General features: G+C 61.4%; 2 protein-coding genes across 2 annotated transcripts in view; one reads left to right on the top strand and one right to left on the bottom strand.

The window, feature by feature from the left end:
• Positions 1–3,671, top strand: part of SLC4A2 (solute carrier family 4 member 2) — a gene marked incomplete at its 5' end in the record, with an annotated part of 8,990 nt that extends 5,319 nt beyond the window's left edge. The window contains 6 exons of the mRNA XM_019532221.1: positions 3–170; positions 264–430; positions 713–966; positions 1,142–1,311; positions 2,367–2,540; positions 2,748–3,671. Coding sequence (XP_019387766.1) covers positions 3–170; positions 264–430; positions 713–966; positions 1,142–1,311; positions 2,367–2,540; positions 2,748–2,828 — 1,014 coding nt within the window. The remainder of the gene's footprint in view (positions 1–2; positions 171–263; positions 431–712; positions 967–1,141; positions 1,312–2,366; positions 2,541–2,747) is intronic.
• Positions 3,672–3,673: 2 nt separating this feature from the next.
• Positions 3,674–15,328, bottom strand: part of FASTK (Fas activated serine/threonine kinase) — a 12,491-nt gene continuing 836 nt past the window's right edge. Inside the window, exons 2-10 of the mRNA XM_019528675.1 lie at positions 14,679–15,291; positions 8,406–8,876; positions 7,581–7,729; positions 7,214–7,430; positions 6,811–6,970; positions 6,261–6,352; positions 5,118–5,718; positions 4,781–4,895; positions 3,674–4,127 (exon numbers count right to left, since the gene is read on the bottom strand). Of these exons, the coding sequence (XP_019384220.1) occupies positions 4,041–4,127; positions 4,781–4,895; positions 5,118–5,718; positions 6,261–6,352; positions 6,811–6,970; positions 7,214–7,430; positions 7,581–7,729; positions 8,406–8,876; positions 14,679–15,246 (2,460 nt within the window). The 5' untranslated portion in view covers positions 15,247–15,291 and the 3' untranslated portion in view covers positions 3,674–4,040. The remainder of the gene's footprint in view (positions 4,128–4,780; positions 4,896–5,117; positions 5,719–6,260; positions 6,353–6,810; positions 6,971–7,213; positions 7,431–7,580; positions 7,730–8,405; positions 8,877–14,678; positions 15,292–15,328) is intronic.

Genomic DNA, 15,328 nt, shown 5'->3' with positions numbered 1-15,328 from the left:
AGGGCAGGGCTGGGATCAGGCAGCGGGGCTGGGGGTGCTGGGGTGGGGAGCTGCACCCTGATGCACTGTCCCTGCAGATCCGGCGGGTGATTGGGGACTTTGGCGTGCCCATCGCCATCCTCGTCATGGTGCTAGTCGACTACAGCATCCAGGACACCACCTACACACAGGTCCGCAGGGCAGGGTGTCGGGGGACAGGGTGGGGGCCCGAGGGCCAGTTCCTCTTGCCTGTGGTGCTCATCCCCGCTGCCATCTCCCTGCAGAAGCTGAAGGTGCCAAGCGGCTTCTCGGTGACAGCGCCCGAGAAGCGGGGCTGGGTGATCAACCCGCTGGGGGAGAAGGACCCCTTCCCCATCTGGATGATGGTGGCCAGCGTCCTCCCGGCCATCCTCGTCTTTATTCTCATCTTCATGGAGACCCAGATCACCACGTGAGAGCCCTGTGCCCTCTGGGGCTGGGGGTGTGCTGGGCCTGTGTGGGGGCTGGGACACCTGGGAGGTGCTGGAAGCAGAAGTCTGGGCTGTGCAGGGGGGAGCTGGGAGTACTGGGGGGTCAAGTCTCTGCTGGGGGGAGTTGGGGGTGCTGGGGAGGGGACCAAGCTATGCTGAGGGGGAGCTGGGAGTGCTGGCGGCGGGGGACTAGAAGTGCTTGGGAAGTCTGGGCCGCGTGCCGGGGGGCTGCCAGTGGTGCCTGACCTGCCCCGCTCCCCCAGGCTGATCATCAGCAAGAAGGAGCGCATGCTGCAGAAGGGCTCTGGCTTCCACCTGGACCTGCTGCTCATCGTGGCCATGGGTGGCTGCTTTGCGCTGTTCGGGCTTCCCTGGCTGGCGGCCGCCACGGTGCGCTCGGTCACACATGCCAATGCGCTCACCGTCATGAGCAAGGCCGTGGCACCCGGTGACAAGCCCAAGATCCAGGAGGTGAAGGAGCAGCGCGTCACCGGACTGCTGGTGGCCGTGCTTGTGGGTGAGTCCTGCCCAGGCCGTGCCATGCCGTGCCGAGCCCCGTCGCACCCTGGCTGGGCCTGGTAGCTCTAGGTGGCAGGAGGGTGATGCTGGGTGCAGCCTCGTCTGCAGGGTGCCCTTGGGGAGTGGGAGCGGGGGTGCGGGCCCAGGGCAAAGGTGACCCCCTCTGCCCCCAGGCCTGTCCATCGTCATTGGGGAGCTTTTGCAGAAGATTCCGCTAGCCGTGCTCTTCGGGATCTTCCTCTACATGGGGGTGACATCGCTTAACGGCATCCAGTTCTACGAGCGCCTCCAGCTGCTGCTCATGCCCCCCAAACACCACCCTGATCTCCCCTACGTCAAGAAGGTGCGGGGGTCAGAGCTGGTGCAGGGGTATCTCTGGAGGGCTGGGAGCCCTGGTGGGCAGCAGCACCGTGGAGGGACCTGGGGGTGTCGCTAGATCCCAAACCCAACGGGCATCTGCAGCATGATGCAGCCACACACAAAGTCAATGCGGTTTGGGGGCTGCGTCAATAGAAGCATCAGGTGCAAGACATGGGAGGTGCTGGTGCTTCTCTGCTTGGCACTGGTGAGGCATCCTCTGGATCTTGCATGCAGTTCTGGGCTCCATATTTTGAAAAGAACGTGGAGAAGTGAGAGAGGGACCACAGGCAGCAACAGAGATGCTCAAGGGCTCGGAGGGCAGGTCAAGCCAGAAGCTCCAGTAACTGGGCCCGTTCAGGTGGCAGGAAAGCTGCTTCAGAAGCGATGCGAGAACAGGCTGCATTACCTGCAGGGCTGCCTGCCACAAGGAGGGAAAGATCCTGTTCCCTTCTGCTGAGAGCAGGGCACAAGCAGCACCTCTAAGTGGCAGCAAAGCAGGTTTAGGCTGGACCTCAGGAATCACTTCTGTGTGGGCAGAGCAGGGAGGCCGTGGGAGAGATGCCGGGGAAGGAGGGACTCGCCATCGCTGGAGGTGTCAAAGGGGTTGGACAGACACCAGTCAGCGATGATCGAGGCACAACCATGCCTGTGCTCTGGTGGGGGGACTCCCCGGGCTGTACTGGTTGCACCTTTCCTACTTTTGCTCCATGTGTCCAGGTTCTTGAAGCCTCTCCCAAAGGTGCTGGGTGCTGGCTACAGCCCGCACTGGGCTGTGAAAATGCTCCTGATGGCACCAGCCTGCAGGGTCCTGGCGAGAGGGTCTGCTCCTCAGCTCAGGATGTTGCCCCATCCCCCTGCTCTAGGCAATGACTGTTGCTGAACCTGAGGCTATCGGGGCGTTGTAGGACCAGGGCTGACAAGGCCTTTTCTGGTGGGGCTCAGACAGGGCTGCTGCTTGGGGCAGAGGTTGGATGAGCAGCAACCCCCAGCGGTCCTGACCCTGGCCGCTGCCCTGACCCGTGGACTTTGTGCTTGCAGGTGCGGACGCTGCGCATGCACCTGTTCACAGGGCTGCAGCTGGTGTGCCTGGCTGTACTGTGGGCTGTCATGTCCACTGTGGCTTCACTGGCCTTCCCCTTCATCCTCATCCTCACTGTGCCCCTGCGCATGTGCCTGCTGGCCCGTATCTTCACTGACCACGAGATGAAGTGTGTAAGTGCCCACCCCCCCAGGCCATGTGGTGTGGAGACCCTCATCCTACTGATGCCTGTCCCGTGATCAGGCCCAGTGCCTCTGGCTGTGGTGTGAGGGTCTCGCCCACCCTGTGCCAGGCAGCGGCAGCTCTGGAATCGGGCTTCGGGGGTGGAAAGAGGCCCCCTAAGCTCTGTGCCCACCTTGAGCCCCCCCATATCTCCCCAGCTGGATGCCAACGAAGCTGAGCCTGTGCTGGACGAACGGGAGGGCATTGACGAGTACAACGAGATGCCGATGCCTGTGTGAGCCGCCAGCCCGGCCTGGCGCAGACGGATACGCGGCCCCACGTCACTATCGCCAAAGGGCCTGGAACGGCCCTGGGGCCCCACTGTGGACCCCGCGCTCGCCCAGTGCCTTGCTCCCCACGCCAGCAGGGAGGACATCCCCTTCCTGGCCGCAGGCGCCTGCCAAAGAACCTGCCTTGCTGCCCAGCTGCCATCCAGGGGCAGGGAGCAGGGCCCTGCTGGGGTTTGGGGCCCGCCCCCTGCCCAGCCCTGTGCCAGCCCAGCCCTTGGTGCCTCTGACAATCAGGTGGTTCCAAGACTGCAGTATTTTATTTAAGACAATAACTGAACTGTTAATCAATGGCTTCATAAGGAGCTGGGGCTGCAGTGGGGGCAGCTTCCGGGGCTCTGCAGCAGATGCCGGCCAAGCCTCCAGCCATGACTCTCCACCTTCTCTGACTCGCAGCCCAGACAGACTGAGGGTCCCAGGCCTGACCCAGCGCCCAGCTGCCTGTTCTTGCTGCAGGACTGTGGCAGAGCCACTCCAGGGTGGCAGAGACCACCAGGCTGCAGGGCTGGACACTGGCTCTCTTGGTTTCTCTTTTGCATCTTGTCTGCAACCCTTGTGCCAACACTAACCCCTGCAGGGCAGCCCTGGGGGCCTGCTCATGGGGGAGAGGCTGCACTTAGGGACACTGCCAACATTCCCGTTGCCACGGCCCTGAGCCCAGGCCGCACCAGATGGATACATGGCCGGGCCAAGGGAGGCTGTCAGCAGCCCCTAGAGGGGTGGGGGCCACAGCACTGGGGCACCTGGGGTGCACAGGAGCTGCTCCCAGGGCAGCTAATAAATGCAAAGACAAGGCAGATTTTTCACCTCTTTTATTGTAAAGTTTGTCCTCTGGGTCCAGCGCCCAGGCAGGGTGACCACACACACGGCCACAGCCGGCCCAGCCCCACGGCGCCACTGTGCAAAGGGCCAGGCCCCCCCCCACGCACTCTTGGCCCCCAGAGCACCACAGGGCAGCAGTGACCATGGGCAGGTGCTGTGGCAGGCTCGGGGACCTGCCCCCCCGTGGCATCAGGCAGTAGACGGGCCCCTGCCACGGCTCGGCCCAGCACCCAGCCCCGCTGCCAGGCAGTGCCTGTCCCTCAACCCCATCCCCACCAACGGCAATAAATAAGTCTGGCCTAGCCCTGTCCCCGCTCCCCAGGGCCAGGGCTGAGGGACCCCTCAGAAGCGCAGCTCCCTCAACTTCTGCCGCAGGTACTGCTTGGCCTCCTCGATGCCACTCACTTTCTCCAGCTCCGTGTAGGGCAGCTAGAAATGGGGGGAGCAGGTCATGGGGGTCCAGGAGGCCACAGCAGTCAGGGAGGGGGGTAGCAGAGATGGCCCCACAACGGGTGGAGAACACTGCCCCTTTCAGGGCAGACTTTACCCCTGTCCCTGGCCATTAGCCAGCTGGAGCAACCCCAGCGCTGCCCCTGGCCTTCCCTCCAAAGTCTAGGCCCAAGGGAATAGATGGGGGAGGAGGGGGTGTTGGGGTTGGTCATAGTCTTAACATGACTGCAATGGGACATTGGCACCAGGCAGCAAGTGTCACTACACTCAGCACTGGCAGGAGCATGGTGGGGCAAAGGACACTAGAGAGGAGCATGGCACAGCCCAGCTGCAACCAGGGCACAGGGCAGCTCCAGGCACCTGGTGTCAGGAGGTGATGAAGGCCCCAGGGCCAGTCAAGGGCCAGGAGAAGGGGGCAGGAGATGAGGACAGGGACAGCCAGCCATGAGGTTGTTGATGTGGTGTTGCAGCCATGGCAGGAAACACCATGACCTTGGGCAAAGGTGGGACAAGGTCCCTAGGAAGGCTCTGTCTGGGGGCAGGCAAAGTCCCTTGCCCGATCCAGCCTGCATGTCCCCCCATCTGCAGGGAGGAGTGAGGGGCAGCCCCTGCCCTGCACACACCCCACTCACCTGGACCAGGCAGTAGCCCAGCAGCTGCAGGTGCCGGTCACGCATGGCCCGTGAGCCCACCAGGATGTCCGAGTTCTGGCAGTAGTGCCACTTGTCGTTGACTGACAGCACGACCCTGCGGGACAGAGCAGGCAGCGTCAGGCTGACTGGGGCTGCAGGGGAGACCTCCCAGGGTAGGGGCAAGGCTTGGGCAGTGCAACCTCATGCCAGTCATCCCAATGCTGAGGGCTGAGACGGGAAGGTCCCCTGCTCGGGGCCCTTGAGCAGATCTGTCAGTGCCAAAAAAGGCAGGGAGGCGGGGGGAGCTGGGGCAGAGCAGGGCAAGCCAGGCCAGTACCTCTGGATCTCCTCGGCCCCCTGTGGCACATCGCTTAGGCCACCCTTGGGGCTGGGTAGGTGCGGGGAGGGGGGAGCGCAGGCCTCGTCACGGGCAGTCGGACTCCTTTCCTCTGTCTCATCAGGAGGCTGCTCCCCACGAAAGCAGCCAGGCGCAGCCTCCGGCCCCTCCAGGATCTTGCCAATGGGGAACTGGAAGAGTGTGGCAGTTGTGGTGCCGCGAGGGGAGCAGTCAGGGGTGCCGGTGGCCTGTGTGGCTAGGCACTCGGAGGGGCTGCTCAACGTAGAGCTGCCCTGGCTGCCCAGGGATGACTCCTTGCTCAGGCTGCAGTAATAGTCTGAAGGGGGCTGGTAGCAGGGCCCCCCGGGCGCAGGGCACAGCGTGGGTAAGAACCGCCCGGCCAGGTCGCTCTCCCGCGGACCCTGGGGGCTGCTCGGTGTCTCTGGAGCAAAGGGGGCAAAGTCCTGCAAGTCCGAGGTGAGGGCCAGCACACTGGTGCGCAGGGGGGCCACGGCGGGGCGCGGAGGGGGGGCCTTGTACGCTGCAGGGACCCGGGACAGAGGCAGCACGGCGCCCACGTTGTTGACCCACAGCAGGAAGTCTGCAGAGAGAGAGCAGGTGGTCAAACCAACAACACAACTAATTGAACGGACACCAGGTAGTTCCTTTTCACACTGCATAGAATGGAAGTGTGCAGCTCGTGGGCAACAGACATGGCAGGAGCTGAGTTCTGCCAGATTCACAAGGGGCTGGATGTGTGCTTGGAGGAAAAGGGCATTGGTCATTACTAAGCAGGGAGCGAGTGGCACACCCTCTGCACCAGGCCTGCCTGGACCCCCAACGCTGGAGGCTGCAAATGGGAGAGGAGCATGTGAAAACTCTGCTCAGACCCTGGTCTCTGTCCTGCAGAGGCTGGAGGAGTGTGGAGCTGAGCCAGGATGTGGCAGTTCTGATGCCAAAGCAAGACCTGTGGCAGTAAGGCCAGTAGACCAGGCTACACCTCCCCTTCCCCCCCAGAGACAGGGTGTACTGCCCATGTGCCCTGTGAAGGGGATACTACCCTTGGAAGGGGCCACTGGGGAAGCCCACCCCTGCCGGCACCTCATTGCACACCCCTGCTCCCGCCAGGCCCAGCCCTGCTACCTGCACTGTATCCAGGGGGCAGCACCTCGTCCTGCCGGTAGCACTCCTCTCCCACCAGCTGCCGCAGGGCCTCCGCCACCAGCCCCTTGTAACTATGGAGAGGAGTGAGATGGTCACGTCCCGTTTCAGCCAGGCCCCATGGCCCTGCCAGGCTGCAAGGCAGCCCCCTTGACTCCAGATCCCAAGTGTCCAGTACCAGGGCTGCAAAGGAGCTAGGGGTCTTGGAGCCCCATTTCCCACCAGCCTTGCATGTCTGATGCACTGGGGGCAGGCAAGGAGCCTCAGACACCTGCAGCAGCCAGGGGCCCACTCCCTGCTTGTTGTGGAGCAGGGCTGTGGGCAGAAAGGGCTCATGGGTGGATAACCATTGCCCTCCACAGCACAGCAGTGCCCATCTCCCACTACAGGGAGCTCATGCCTCACATCTCTGCAGATGGCCACGTGCCCATCTAGGGGCCCAGGCTGCCCGCATGGGCCCCAGCTCCCCCACCACACCCTCCCACCCCCAGCTCCTGTTGGCCCTGCCTGCCCCCCTGTTGCGCCTACGCACCTGTACTTCCTGTTGGCCTCATCGGCAGTCAAGGCATGGTCAAACATGAGGATGCGGTAGCGAGGATCGAGGCGGGGGCCGTTGTAGTCCTGGAACTCCAGCTCCACTGTGGCATCCAGCAGGGAGAGGTAGCGGCGTACAATCACAGCATGGGGGCTGTCTGTGGGTAGGACAGGGGGCAGCATGTGCCTGGTGCCCCTGGCCCCCCACATCCCCCAGGGCCCTCCTGTCCTGTCCCTGGGAAGGGATGGACCCCACCAAGGGCCTCTATTCACACCCCACATGCACAGTCCCTATCACCCAGCACTGCTGGACCCCTCTGCAGCCCCGCACCTGCTCCTCCCAGCCCAGGCCCCTGCTCTGGACCCAGCAACAGGTCTACCCAGGCAGAAGCCCAACATACTCATGACGGTGGTGATGAAGGCTGGGGAAAAGACCTGGTGCAGAACACACTGGGGGAAGTGGCTGAGCTGGAACATGGACATGAGGATGTTGACGGTGGCCAGGGGCGAGCTTATGGCCTTCTGATCCAGGATGGCCTCCAGCTTGGGGAAGAGCTCGCCATGGTTGGAGGGCCGGTAGTTCATGCGGCTGAAGGGGAACACCAGCTTCTGGATCACCTGCAGCAGAGACAGGGTCAGGAAGGGCCGGGGCAGCATGGGCCAGCCCCAGCGTGGGGGGTCAGGCAGGTGCCAGACCATGATGTGACGGCACGCTGCCCTGGGGAAGCCTGGCCCCAGCGACCAGCCAGCCTAGCTCCAGGCGCTCACCTTGCTGTCCAGCTGCTCCCCACGCTTCAGCAGGAAGGCAGCAATGGTGTCAAGCAAGCGCGGTTCACGCAGCCGGTGGCGGGCCACGTACTTGGCGATCAAGGCCATGGTGTAGGGGGTGAGGTTCTCCACCTTCCGGGGCAACCACTCTGTGGGGAAGCGCAGCATGCCTGTGTCACCCAGGCCCAGCCAGCAGGCACGAGGGGAAGGGGTGGCACCCCCAGGCAAGCCTCTGCCCAGGGGAATACCAGGGCTCTCACACAGCCTGCAGGGCTCCCAGATGCCTGGTCACAGAAAAAGTGCCCTAGACCATTTGGGCTGCAGCAGGGGTTTCCGTACATGCCCTCTCCCAGAACTGATCTGCGCCCGGCTCCTGGAATGAGGTGGCCTCTAGGATGTCTGTCTGTGGGCTGCATGCCCCTGTGCTGACCGGGGAAGCTGCCACACCAGCCACAGGGAGGTATAACCTGTCTCTGGTCCTTCACCTCCCTCAGCCAGTCCAACAGGGTGCTGGGACTCACCTGCGCCCTGCTTGGAGAACCTTGGCCTGGACCAGGGCAGCTCAGAGGGCACAACCTTCAAACCCCAGCATGGACCTACGGTCCCCTCCAGTGTGGCTCACACTCCCCAGAACTTCCCCACAGGAGCTGCCCCGACACCCCTCCTATCAGAGCAGCAGCGGGAGAGCTCACACCCCCAGCAGCCACAATGGCTGCTGCTCCCACTCTGACTCCAGGCACCTTCCAGTCTCAGCTCCGCCAGGCCAGCCTCATGCAGAGCTCAGCGGATCTGAAGGCCCGGGCGAGAGCAGGCAGCAGCCCTCACCTGCCATGCTGCGTATGAAGCGCTCCTGGCGGTTCTCATAGAAGAGCTGTGAGCTGAAGATGGCCTCCAGGGCCTTGTTGTTGGCCTCCTGGGCACAGAGGGCCAGCATCTCGTCCAGCAGGGCCAGTTCGTGCTCCCGCACGGCGCTCACCTGCCCCAGTGTATGCCGCACGAGCCGCAGGATCTTGCGGTTGTTGAGCAGCTGCTGGTCGGAGGCTGCGTGGCCCTGCAGCGCCTGGGCCCGCAGCCGGTAGTAGGACAGCAGCAGGAAGAGGGTCTGCGGGTGCCGCTCCTTCTCCAGGTGCCGCTCCAGGCTGCTAAGGCAGGACTCCACCAGCGGGTGCGGGCTGGACGGGTGCAGCCGCATCACGCTGCTGAACACCATGGAGAGGTCTTTCTGGTTGAAGCGGCCCAGGCGGCTCCGGGACTCGTCCTCCAGCACCCGCACCAGGGGCGACTCCCCAGGGAGGCCTGGGGAGAGAGCAGAGGTCTGGGTTCAAGGACACGGAGGGAGGCCTGAAGCCATACAACAAGACATTTGTTTGTGGGCTACCCAGAAGGTTTGGTTCAGATGCACATGAAGTCGTTTGCTTTGTTTTCAGGTGACTTCACCACTGTCAAGCTTTCCATTTTCACAAAAAAAAAAAAAATAAAAAAAATGTCAAAACCTTTTGCTCTGGAGACGTCAAAATGAAATCACAGTCACACAGAAGTTGGGCTGAAAGTGACCTGCAACGGTCACATCTGGTGCAACCCGCGGCTTGAGGCAGGACCAGCCCTGTACAAACCAACCCACTGTCCAACCTCTTAGCAGAAGTGCAGTCACCTTGACACAGCCCCAGGCATTGCCCCTGTCCCCAGGAAAGTAGAGAGGCTACACACCAACATCCTGCTGCTGCCAGGAGGGTCATGGACACTCCAGAGATCCCAGGCCAAAGCTGGTGCCCCGCTGCAGAGGAAGAATGCCACCACCGCCGCCCCCTCCCTCCAGTCTGGGACCAGTCTGAGCAGGAGGGGAATCTCTTCCTGCCCCCAGTGCAGTGTCAGGCTGAGCCCAAGTGCCAGGGCAAGACCCTGCAGTCAGGACCCTGTGGGGTTGGTGCCAGCAGGAGCATTAATTGCCACAGCCCAGTCCCCAATCTCCAGCCTGGGCTGCAGCAGCACCCAGCGCCTCGGGGGAGTCTTAAAAAGAAAACCTCCCTAACATGTAGCAGCAAGAGGGGAATGAATTCCTTCCCCACCCCACACAGCAGCCAGCACAGCCCAGAAGTCTGGGAAATATCCATCACAGAGCACAGGCATCGCCAGGCCTAGATCATCCCCACCCAGCAACTGTCCACCCTCTCCCTGAACCTCCCCAGTGATGAAGAGTCTGCACCCCCTGGCATCTATTCCACTGCCTCCCTGCTCTGACAGCAAAAAGGTTTTTTCTGCTATCCAGTATTTTCACTTTTCCAAAATGCACCCCTCTCTTCCCTTTGTGACCATTCACCCATTCAACAGCAGGCCAGGGCTGGTTACTCCTGGAAGTGTCCAACAGCTGGCCTCTCCACTGCAGACACTGATCAATCAGAGGCAACCGTTTTATTCTGGCTTTGGGAATCCCAGTATCACAGCGCGGCCGGGCTGGCAGGGCTCTATGGAGGTCACGTCCAGAGTAGCCCCCACTCCAGGCAGGATCAGCCCCTTCTGAACCAGCAGACAAGGGTCCGTCTAATCCAGCTTTCCCACAGCTGCCTCTTCCTTTGCTATGCCTTGCGGGGGTCACACGCCACTAGCACAGCCCACACAGTGGGGAAGGATACCAGGGAGCCACCCCTGCAGCCTATGGCCCACGCAGCATGCGGCCCCCAGCCACACCACAGCCGAACAGGCCTGGCCTACTGTGCTCCTAAACAAGCAGCCGTCACGCAGCTGCCAGGCACAAGAGCCCCCACCTCCTGACCTGCCCCCAGGCTGGGACACACGGACCAGTCACGGAAGACCACTGGGGATGAAGAAGTGTAAGTGACTATGTGCAGAGCACATGGAAAGACGCAGGCGCCTGGCTCGTCGCATCAGAAGGACAAACTGAAACGGAGGAATCTGGCAAGCAAAGGCAACCAGACCACGGAGCCCAGGGCTGGACAGAGGAGGCCCCATTTTTTGCACCTAAATATCTCCACCCTGTACCGCCGGGCTGGGGGGAGCTAGCGTGGGAGGACTTTGGATCTCAATGGACATGTAACCACCTGAAAGTGGAGCTAGGAACAGGCAGAGGCTCTTGAAGATGGGAAGGGAGCGCATGCAGGAGGGCAGGGACAGTGAGCAGCGCCAGACCTTGCAAAAGACATCCAAACCAAAAGCAAGAGGTGCCTCAGCCTACACAAGGAGAGAACAAGAGGAGAAGAGGTGGAGCCATGAGGCTGGGACAGGGATAAAAAGCACCCAGGTGCAGCCCCAACTCTCACCTCGGGCTCCATCCTAGTTTCAGGAGGAACAGTGACAGGGCAAGGGCAGGACAGCTAATAGGAAGAAGGGTACGGAAACGCGAGTTACCACTGCCGAGCAGGAAGCAAAGTCCCGGCAAGGCTGGGGATCTGTCAGCCCTAGGAATAGCACCTCTAGCAGTTGGAACTGTAACAGACCCATGAGATCTGTGATGGCACCATGAGACTGAGAAACAGCAAAGCACAGCACCCGAGTGCAAGAAGGGTGCAGGGGCCTAAGCAACTATGCACTTGCTAGTCCAATGCCACCAACAGGCAAAGGGTTTAAGGGTTTAGAGCAAATTTTGGAAGAAAGATAAGATGACAGAGAAGAAAACAGAAAATGAGAGAGAAGCTGCAGGGGTTCAATGAGGCTGGGCTATGCCAGACTAGTCTGGTGTCCTTCCTCAAACAAATAAACGATTCTCTAAACAAGAGAAACACCCGGCTTCAACACATCTGATACTAATTTAATTACTCTGGAGAAGATGGGGACCAGCACACGAGCTGTACAGTGGAGAGAGGCTAGTGAAAGGGGAGAGGCAATGGGCTGCTTTGGAAAGGAGGGCATCAGGGAGGAGGGGGATTTGCCAAGATCATTCCTGGAACCACCATCGTTAAGTGTGCCAGTTCACAATCTGGGCAGAAGCAGCAGCATGCTAACAAACCCTGTTGACAGCACAATGCTGGGAAGCACTGGAATATCACCAGGAAGAGCTGCATGACTTCAGCCGCGCACCATACAAACAGGATGAAACTCAGCAGCGCCAAACCCAACCTACAGACCAACAACAAGAGCTTCTGCTACGCGCTGGAGCTGTTAGCTTGAAACGCGAGCGGAGGAGGACGTGGAGTCGAAGCCAGTCACGGAAGGACTCCGAGACACGAGTGGGATCACAGAATTGGAGAGCCCTGGAGTTGGAAGGGAGCTCCAAAGGTCACATCTAGTCCAACCCCTGCCTCGGGCAGGGTCAGCCCTGTCCAAACCAACCCAGACCACCCAAACTCTACACAAGACAAATGTCAGCCCTGGCAATGCCACACCTCACACCTGGACCTGCCACAGGGAAGGCAGAGGAGTCGCAGCCACCAATGTCCTGCTGCTGCATGGGGGGGTTAATATACACTCCAGAGATCCCAGATAGAGGTCAATGTCCCACACCACAGAGGAAGGCAACCCCTGCCTCCACCTGGACCAGCCTGACCAGAGGGTCACGTTCCTTCCAGTGCAGCATGGGGCTGAGCCTGTGCACAGGGGCAAGACCCTCCAGCCAGGACCCTGCAGGGTTGGTCCCAGCAGCATTGACACAACCCAGTCCCCATCCCCAGCCTGGGCTGCAGCAGCACCCAGCGCCTCTGGGGAAGGCTTACACACTTCCTGATGCAGGGAGCAGAAAGGAGGGGTGGGGGCAACCACCACAGGCCACCAGAAGCCTGGGAAATACCCACAGCAGAACACAGGCATCTCTGTACCCAGATCATCCAAACCCAACCTCTCCTTGACACCTCCAGCATTGGAGAGTCCACCCCTTCCCTGGCATCTCTTCCACTGCTTCCCTGCTCTGAGAAGTGGTTCTTGAGATCCAACCTAAATTCAAACTTCATCCAATTCCATTACAAGAGTTTGAAGGCCCACAACACTGCCTCAAAAGTCAATACCCCAAAATAACGGACCAAGTCTTGCAACGCCACATGCTTGCAATGAAACGAGCTTTCCCTGGACATGGATGTGGAGATGCATTTTGAGACAGCAGTGTCAAAGCCAGTCACAAGGCTCTGGCAAGACCTCACCTGGAACAGCCCAGGCAGGTCTGGTCACTGTGTTCAGAAGGGACAGCCCCAAAGAGGGATGGAGACAGGGACAGGTTCAGAGTGGTCTGGGGTGTGACAGGGAGAAGCTCCCCGGGAGAGGCTGCAGGCATGACAACATGTCTCCTTCCCAACCCCACATTTACTGAAAACAAGGTAAGCCCCAGCCACTTGCCCCTATGGGGCCAGACCCGCAGTGGGCAGGAAGGCTTCACTTGGGGCCTTGGAGTGGGCACCCAGGGCCATGCTGGAGCTCTCTAAGGGCAACCTGGCAGCGGTGCTCAGGTGCCCCGGGATGCTCCTGAGCTGTCTGCTGGCCCACCTCTAAGTCCCTCAGCAGAAGTGAGGGGATGGGGCTTGCTCTGCTGGGGGCAGAGCTGGGGGAGGGGGAGCTGCACAGACATGGCCTAAAGCAGCCAGGCTCTCCTAGTCTGGCAGAGCACAGGCAGCACAACCCCAGGTCTCTGAACCCTGGAAAGGCAGCTTCCCAAGTACCATGCGAGGACTGAAACCACGCAGGCGAGGGGGAGCCACAGCACCCTGCGAGGGGCAACAGCTGCTGCCATTGGGGGCAGGATGCAAAACCACATCCTACTCCGCAGTGCAGATGCTACACACTGCGTCACCAGTCGTGCAGCACCTGGAGGCACAAGCCACCAGGGCACACTTATTTGCACAGCAACGGGACTATGTAAAACAGCGTGAGAGAGAACAGCTTGCAACACAATGCCCCAAGCTAGAAGTCAGCAGCATTGGGCTGCCGTCCAGACTGGTGGGGATTTGGGGATGTTCTGAACAGCAGAAAAGGGGCAGAAGACCCCACAGATGGAAAGGACCTGATCAGATTGAAGGACAAGACTAGCATGAGGACAGCAGGGACTGAACTGGCCAGGAATAAAGTATAGCTGGAAACCAGGTTCCCCCTCAGAGCCAGGAGGCACTGGGGCAGCTCCCCAGCTGGGACTACAGGGAGAACCCAGCCCTGTACTCCGTGGAGCCCTGGTTACCCTGACTTGGGTGGGCACAGGGCCGGCTCTCAGGCAGAGGCCTGGCTCCCACGATCCCTGGCGCTTGCCTTCCGGGGCAGGGAATTAAGACTCCCACGTCCGTAAGCCGCTGCCAGGAGCCCTTGTTAATAACACGGTTTTTGAACTAAATTAAGCTTTTAATGAAGCTAATGATGCAGGAACAGAGGCACAGCCAATAAGCACCAGTAACCACAGCATAATTAGGGCCAGCACGGGGTGGGGGCAGGAGGGAGATGGACCGGCTGCTCAGCAGGGCTCAGCTGGAGGAAAGGGCCGTCTGGTCCCCAGAGCAGCAGGGAAGTTAGAAGAAATCAACTGGGAACTGAAGCTGCATGCGCGCCGCTGAGAAGGGGGAGCAGGAAGGCAGGGAGCAGCCAGCACCAGCCCGAGGGAAACACTCAGCACTCACCACCAGGCAAGCACGGGCATGGGCTCGGCAGGGCACAGAGCAAAGGGCTGTGTGGAACTTGGGGGCGAATGACTGGCGCTCCACAGGTCAGTCAGATGCAGGAGGCTGCCGAGGCCCCTCAGGTCTGCTGGATCTCCGCGGCTGAGGGAGGGGCACAAGGACGGCGCAGGAAGAAAAGCGGTTGCTTTGTGTCCGCTGCTCCCACTGGGAGCAGGAGACCTGCCTTGCTCTTCTGAGCCCGCCGGACCCCCTGATGTGCAGGGGCGGCCCCGCCACCTTGTCCCATCTCCATGAGCAGGCCTCCACCTCTGCCAAGGAGGGAATGGCTTACTCCACATGCACAGACGTGAGGGCCCTGCAGGTGCCATGCCCCAAGCACGCCCTGACAAGTAACCCCTTACTGCTGCACACCTGCCTCACCTCTCTGCACACCTGATGGATCCTCTCCTTGCCCTCAAGGCATGAGGCCCCTTCCCACCTGTGCACACCCACCCCATCACCATTGCTCGCACCTCAGAGCAGCGCAGTGACCCTCCCGCCCGCCCCTGTCAGCACTCACCCAGGGCTGCGGCAGCATACAGGCAGTTGACAATGCTGAAGTTGTCGAACTTGGGGCAGCCATTGATGATGGCCTGGCAGAGCGCCTGGAACTCGGGGTGCTCCAGCACCTGGCCAGGCCCACGGCTCTCCCCGTTCAGCACGGCCTGGCCCGGTGGCAATGGCTGCTGCTGCAGAAGCTGGCCCAGCTTGTGCAGGGCAATGGGGTAGTGGCTGGCGGACACCTTGCCGGGGTTCTGGGTTACCCAGCGCAGCACCTCCCCCACACTGTGCGAGCGCTCAATCAGCCGTTTCATGGTGAAGAAGGTGTCATAGCTCATCTTCTCGTGGACGAAGCTCCAGCTCTTCCTCTTGCCGTGGCCGCGGGCCCGGCAGACCTCCTGGGGCAGGCTCTGCAGCAACCCATGGCCGTAGGGCTCCAGGGGCAGCAGCACGGCCCGCGGCTTGGCCTTGCCCGTGCAGTAGCAGGCAGGGAACATCCTCGCCTCACCGGCCGCCGGCCCCGGCAGGCCGCCAGCCCACGCGCTCTCCCGGGTCAGGGCACGGAGGCATGGCAGCAGGCGCAGCATGGTGCAGGCGGGGCAGCTCGAGGGGCAGCTGGGAGCGAGGGGACCCTGTGGGATGGCGGGGCCAGCGTCAGCGGGGCGCACC

The sequence above is a fragment of the Crocodylus porosus genome, unplaced genomic scaffold (genome assembly GCF_001723895.1).
Source record: "Crocodylus porosus isolate Cpor-Errol unplaced genomic scaffold, CroPor_comp1, whole genome shotgun sequence".
In the NCBI taxonomy this organism is placed as follows: Eukaryota; Metazoa; Chordata; order Crocodylia; family Crocodylidae; genus Crocodylus; species Crocodylus porosus.
The sequence above is the reverse complement of the archived record's forward strand: the minus strand, read 5'-3'. Positions and strand labels throughout refer to the sequence as shown.